We start from the raw sequence: 7,003 nt of genomic DNA on the forward strand, positions 1-7,003 counted from the left end.
TAGGCTTTCGAGCCTATACAGCTTGGAGTAAGACAACATGCATGAAGAGGATGATGTGGACAAAATACTCATTTGCCTAATAATTCTGCACTCCCTGTAATAAAGATTTTAATACATGTCAGATGTTATTTTCTGACATCTGTATCTTTAAAGTATCTGTACTTTACGCGTAAGCAATGCCTGGTTATGACTATTTCCTGTTATGTGTCATGAAGCTTAAGGCAATGGAAATTTTTGTGCTTTTCTACTAATTACAATAAACTTAAACACCGTAGTCAATTTTCAATCAATTCCACTTACATTGACCCATTTCCATAAATTAAATGTTTATTGATTTGCTACAGAAAATGGATCCGAACAAAAAAAGCACAGTTTTCTCCTATTTGATTAGCAGTTAAAAATTCCACAATGGTCAGCAGTTTAAAAAAATAAGTCTCTTTTCTTCCTTTTATATTTTCTTCTATACCTAAATCCTCTAGACTATGCTATAAATACTTACGACATCCACTGCTTACTTTATTAGGTATAAATAATACAAGGTTGGACCACCTTTTGTCTTCAGACCAGTATTAATTCCCAGGAGTTGCTGGAAATATTCCTAAGTTTTGCTCCATACTGACACGATAGCATCTCTCATGAAACCTGTTTTAGATGATTTGAGCTTTGTGACATTATCCTGCTAGAAGCAGCCATCAGAAGATGAGTACACTGTTCTCACATAGGAATGAACATGGTCAGCAACAATACTCAGGTAGGCTGTGGCATTTAAACAATGTTCAAGAACTCAGAGTGTGCCAAGAATATATCCCCCACACCATCGAACCACCGCCACAGCCTGAACTGCTGACACAGGGCAGATTCTGATCATAACATCCAAATGCCTTAGCAGAAATTGAGACTCATCAGACCAGACATCTTTTCCAATTTCTTTGTGTATTGTAGCCTCAGTCGTGTTTCTAGCTGATTGTGTGTTCTTGTGCTGCTGTGGTCTATCGTCTTCAAGATAGTATGTTCAAAGGTGCTCTTCTACCTTGGTTGTAATGAGTGTTTATTTAGTTACTGTTGGCTTCCTATCAGCACAAAGCAACCTGACATCACACTCTGACATCTAGCATGAACAACACATTGTTTTTTCAGAGAATTACTACTCACTGGATAATTTCTTTTCTTTTCTGACCTTTCTCTGTAAACCTTAAACATGGTTGTATGGGGAAATCCCCATAGATCAGGACTTTCTGAAATACTCAGAGTCACTGAAATAAAAAATCACCTTTCTTCCCCATACTGATGCTTGGTTTGAACTTGAGCAAGCTGACTCAAACATGTCTACATGGTCTTAAATTCACAGAACTGCTGTCATGTGATTGGCTGTTTAGACATCTGTGTAATGAGCAGTTGAACAGGTGTATCTAAAAGAGCTGCCAGTGAGTGTATATGGCTTGTTAGCTCGGTGGGCAGTTTCTCCATGTGTTACTCAATGAAGTTTACAGTAATTCACTCCCCTTCATTTTTGTTTTTACCACCTCTGTTTTCAGAAAAGTACATGATGGCAGTTATAGTCGGCACCATTGGAGGAGTGGCAGTCATAGCCTTCATCATTGCAGCAGTTAGATATGTTGGTCACAACAACAAGAAGTGAGTATAAATGACAAACTAATGGAGAAGCCGTTGCAAGGCAGGAGTAGTCAACTTCCTTACTAAGCGTTTTCTGAAATCCAAGGAAACACTTAAGCCTAGTCATCCATTCTAAAACACATCGTTGCACACTGTATACGAGTGAATGTGGGACTGATGTGGACGTGAGAATTATTTCTCCTGAGCAATTTCAGTTCATTTGCAGTGACAAGTCCTTGTTGAAATCCTTGGAGATCTACACTGGCTGCCTTGTGGAGTTGGTTAGCAAGCTGGACTAACCTTATATTTTGCAGGCACGATTCCCTGCTCTGACACTGCTTCTGTATCCTTGACCTGCTATGCTAAATACAACTCGAGTAGCCCTCTTAACCAAAGTGCTTTATTTTAGCCTCAAGGCATATTTGGACCACCAAATTTGCAAGCTTTCTCTGGCCCTGAAGTGGGTGTGATCTCAGCGACTAAACCCATAAAATAACCACGTCACTCACAGCCACGGTTGGCCTCCAGCATAACCTTACAGAGCTTGTTGTTTTAAAATGGATGCCCAGGCTTGGCGTGTCGCCCTGCGTTAGTGGCAGTCGAGACCGAGTCTGATTATGTGACTCCGTCCCCCAGAGAGAATGGCAACCCTAGGCAGGACGTGGTCCTGGAGAACCCAGCTTTGTACTACAGCGCAGTCAAGAAGGACAAACAAAATCTGAGGAAGAAAGTGGTGAGACATGTTGATGTCAATGATTATGATTATGATTGAGGATGGGTTGGATTACCATTCTCAGATTGTTTGGGGTTAAAGTTTTGTGTAATGAAAAAGTCGTACAGTCATGATAAGACCCCGTGTTAACCTCTGAAATGAGGTACCAGAAAGAATCTGTCCCACTAGCAGTCTAGTAGCTCCAACCATGACCTTTCCAAACACTGTTTTTCTCTTGCTTTCATCGCTTCTCTGCGTTTTTCTGTGTGTTTTTCTCTCCCCTAACTCTTGCACAGCTTAAGACAGAGCTGTTGGGCTCAAAGTTTAACTCCATTCTAGAGGAGACTACGGTAAGGTTCCCCTACAAATCCCCATTAAAACAAAAAAACAAAAAACACAAGCCTCAGTGACAGATGCATCTCCTCGCATATCAGCTTCTGTGTTCTGTACACTGCTGTTTGTTTCCAATACTGCCTTCTGCATGGCTGCCTCATTGCTAACACAAACTGCCAGTCTAACAGGAAACATCTCAGACTCCCTCTCAGTATGTCGACCAGTAATCACTAACATCTTTTCTTTAGTGTCTGTCGCGCTCTTCTGCAATCTGAGGTGTCACTGGCACCTTGCCGCTGATTTTTGCCGCTAAACGGTGTTTCTGTCTGCAGGGAGAAGACGGGGATTATCAATCTGTGGGCACTATGGCGGGACTGGAGAGGCAAGAGCTGAATTACGCTTCCCTGGAGTTTATCGGGGCAAGGTCCAGGGAGGGGGCCTCAGGGAGGAGGGATGACGGCAGCAACTACACAGAAATCAAAGCCAAATGAATCGCGATCCTTCCCTGATCCCTCGGCTATGCGAGATGCAGTGGCAGCCCTATATTACACACATCATCTGCCCCGTAAACTGTGTAATAACCCCACCTCTTCTCCTGGATTTCACTCTGCATATGACTCTTTTGTTCCCCCCTCATTTTTATCAAATTTATCACATGTAATCTTCTGCTCTGTGGCAGTTTCCGCTGCTATGGACTGCCCCTCCTCCATGGGATCCCCCGTCACATACCACCATTAGGGAAAAACTGGTATTTCTGGTGGTTTTGAGTAACACCAACTGGACAATGTAAAGCACATGTTAATTTCAAGCCTAGTTCAAGTTGCAGTACATTGTCTCTACACACAGCGTTAAATGGTGGCCATATTTTTATTCTTTTCTCCTTTTGATTGCTGTTGTGTCTGTCTCACTGTTTGCTCTCCATCTATTCTTTTAACTGTCACTGTGTCTGCTGCCAGTCGAAGCATCAGGGCAAGGAGTAACTGCTTTTTGTTGTCTTATCTTTATGTGTGTCTGTGTACTGAGAGCGAACCCTCTCCTATCTTGTTGTGTCCTAAGAAGATAACTGTCAGAAATGAGAAAAGGAGATGCCTTTAGATTCTACATAATTGTATTTAATGTGTGCTGTGACACAGTAGCCTCTCATTTTACCTGGAAAAAGTCACCATCACTTCTGATAGTAAGTCTGTAAATTTAAGCGACATACTTTCCAGTTCTGAAAAAGGTCGAACCTTGATTCTGGCATTTTTCGTGTAGGTGTAAGAATGAGATCTGAGGGGATTTCTTCCACTGTGGCCAACGCAAAGTGTCTCATTTTCTACTTCTTTTCCACAATGCACGTGTGTCTTCAAAATTATTCAAGTCAACTAGAAAAAACAGACCTGAAGCACAACATACTTGCTTGTGAGTGGCCAAAGTGTTATCTCCTATAGACAATGTGTGTATGTATGAATGGGTGTGTGTATTCAAATTGTGCTGAAAGATCACTGGACACTGATTTCTGGGGTCTTTGGGAAGTTTCAGCATCGCCTCACCAGAGGTCTGTGCTTGGTTCTCACAGGATTGCGTCAAATGTTTGAATGGCAAAAGGTGATGCTGACAAGCCATCTGGTTGTGCTACTCAATGACATTTGATGAACCTGTGGTGTATTATTAAAGCTCACTAATAGTCTAACTTGATAATGATGGTGTCAATAATATATTAATTTGATGTATATTGATGGTGAAAGGGATTCTAGTTTGTACAGTAAACATCCTGCATGATTCTTTTGCCAGCAGGCACACATTCAAGTATTGAACAGCAGTGAAAAGCCAGACTGACAAATGAAAAGCAGTTTTGTCACACGTCACTCAGCCACTCTGACTGAACACTGTCTTAATAGAAGGTTAGAAAACAGTTCCCAACCTCTGACTACATGAATCTACATGAAGTTAAATCAAAGGCTGTGTTTTCTGTATTGTTTCCATTAATCATTAAGGGAGTACTTAGTATTTTAGCATTGCTTATCCATTGAATGTATTAACTCACAAGAGACAGGGTTTTTTCTTCTTTTTTTTAATAAATGGCCAAATTCACAGGAACCACGATGTCCAGAGTTTGGTCCCTGGTACTGGTTTAGTTCCAATTACAGAGTCATAAGTTACCCTTAATGCGAGCAATAGCTTAATGGAAGCAATCTTTACCTTTGAAGCACCATGCCTTCAGATTTTCTGAAGCTAGTTGAGAACATTGTATTGTGTAGCTTTTTACTTAGTACAGACCAAACCTCATACCTGATCTAAACAAACCAAGAAGCCTCCTACCTGTCAGTTTACACCATGTCTTATAGAGTCATCTCTCAGACTTGCACACACACTGTAGCCATAACTCCATATACCCTATCATTTTGCATAAGAAACCATAGATATTGATTGTAATTTTGATTTAAATTGGTATTTATTGCACTTCAGATTGATTTTAACAATGTAACACAGAATAGCAAATATGCAATTTTTAATGTACATTGTTAAATGTATGTAAAGATGTTTATGGAAAAGTCAAGTGGAAAACAAAAGAAAGAAATGGAGAAATAATCTCTTTGTGAAGATTAAAATTTCTTTGGATATAAATATAATGACTAAAGGTTTATAAAATCCTATTATGAAATTTGGTTTGTTTTGTTTGGCTGTCTCATTTAAAATGATGGAGTAAGTTGACTGAAGCAGCAGAGTGTTTATGTAAGCTGTGTTTAAATGGTTTCATAATCAGCAGAGCAAAATCCACTATAGGCCTCAAACTACAGTAATTTTGTACAGGTACAGACATCTCTAGAGGGGAAAGGCATTGTGAAACAAAGAATGATACATTATAAGGAGCACTTCAGTTTTAACTGTTAAACTGAACTGAACCCAAATGAATCTCTCTGTCAAAATGAATAAACCATGATGATGAAACTTCAGATTACGTTTGGTTTTAACTACAAGTGAAGACCTGACGTTTTTCTAACTGGATGCTCTTCCGTTCTGGTAATAATATGCAGGTATAATTTTTACCTGTAGCTTTATGATGAGAAATGAGACATTTTTTTATTAAATTTCACTGATTAAGACTTTTAATCAATGCTGGCCTTTTATTAAGACACTGTTCTCTTAAATTATAGATGAAGGGTTCCAAATATGCAAGCTAGCATTCCTAAATTGCCTGGCTGCACAGAGTCATTAACCATTCACTGTCTCCGATCTCCTCATATTCTTATTTATTTATTTTTAAAGCAGAAATATCTTATCTAATCTTTGCCACAGTGTGCTGTAAAGAAAATGTGTATGTCCAGTACTTTGTGGTAATCATAATAATTATTATGGAGTTTTTGTTTCTTCATTTATGATTATATAATTTAGATCAGGGTTTGCAGTCTCTGCAAATAAGCACTGTTGTAATGACTGTAGGTTTGTCACCAATGATGTAGTTTGCTTGCTCTTTTATTTTAAAAAGTCCTTGATGCCTCCAGCAAATTCATTTGTCTTCAGTTTCCTGCAAATATAAATAAAACAAAGACAACACCGTATGGAAACAGCTGTTTATTGATAGAAAACAACTAGTTTCTGTCTGTTTATTATTCTGTTTTGGTGTTCTGAAATACAAAAATGTATGCCACATATTGGTTTTATTTCTCGGATTAAGTTCTTTTAATGGCTAAAGAACTTTAGAAAATGAAAGAAACAAAAACATGATCAAACCCTACAAGTCAAGATTGTGTGTCACAAAAAAATCTAAACACAGAGTCGAATACATTAAGCCTCCAGTGCTCATCCAGCCTGCAAGCGTGCTGTTTTGTTAATGTTTTAATCTGGAAACACACGATCCATTACTGCTTCTGTTCAGCCATTTAGTGGCCTGATAACATTAGAAGCAGATGCATCGGGGGTTGGACTTGGCACACAGATAATCTCAAGTATGTGTTATAATTGCATACTTTCCCAACTTCTAACAAGTATTTGTGCCCAAAGAAGATTTTATTTTCAGTCTCAATGTCAAAAGGTGTCTATGTCTATACTGTACCACCACCAGGTTAAGAGGAATTGTGAGCCATCTTCCTGTAGTGTGGAGATCTTGCTGCTTGGGCACAAAATACTACTAATCCTGAAATATTATTCCCTAAGTTTGCATTTTTAGTTGGTTTGCTGTACCTCTCTATTGCAATAAAATACTTGCTGTTGATGCTAATTATGTCTAGAATCTGCAAAATATAGGCTCCGTGCAAAATAGTGCACGAGAACTGGCACTGCTGGATGTTTTAGAGCTGTTTTTGCAAAATTTGGAGACAGCTGGCTGAAATATTCAAGAAGGAGGTAAAGAGGAGTATGTGT

At 39.1% G+C, this 7,003-nt stretch overlaps 1 protein-coding gene across 4 annotated transcripts in view; it reads left to right on the plus strand.

Moving 5' to 3' along the window:
- The window catches only part of mag (myelin associated glycoprotein), a 23,508-nt gene extending 17,280 nt beyond the window's left edge, over positions 1-6,228 (plus strand). The window contains exons 10-13 of one of the 4 annotated variants that reach the window (XM_005946965.3): positions 1,536-1,635; positions 2,251-2,347; positions 2,623-2,676; positions 2,992-6,228. In XM_005946965.3, coding sequence (XP_005947027.1) covers positions 1,536-1,635; positions 2,251-2,347; positions 2,623-2,676; positions 2,992-3,150 — 410 coding nt within the window. In that variant the 3' untranslated portion in view covers positions 3,151-6,228. The remainder of the gene's footprint in view (positions 1-1,535; positions 1,636-2,250; positions 2,348-2,622; positions 2,677-2,991) is intronic. The other 3 variants (XM_014329104.2, XM_014329106.2, XM_014329105.2) reach the window with 3 other exon arrangements.
- The last annotated feature ends 775 nt before the right edge of the window (positions 6,229-7,003 follow it).

The sequence above is a fragment of the Haplochromis burtoni genome, unplaced genomic scaffold, assembly GCF_018398535.1.
Source record: "Haplochromis burtoni strain Fernald_Lab_line unplaced genomic scaffold, NCSU_Asbu1 Contig_512, whole genome shotgun sequence".
Taxonomy (NCBI): Eukaryota; Metazoa; Chordata; class Actinopteri; order Cichliformes; family Cichlidae; genus Haplochromis; species Haplochromis burtoni.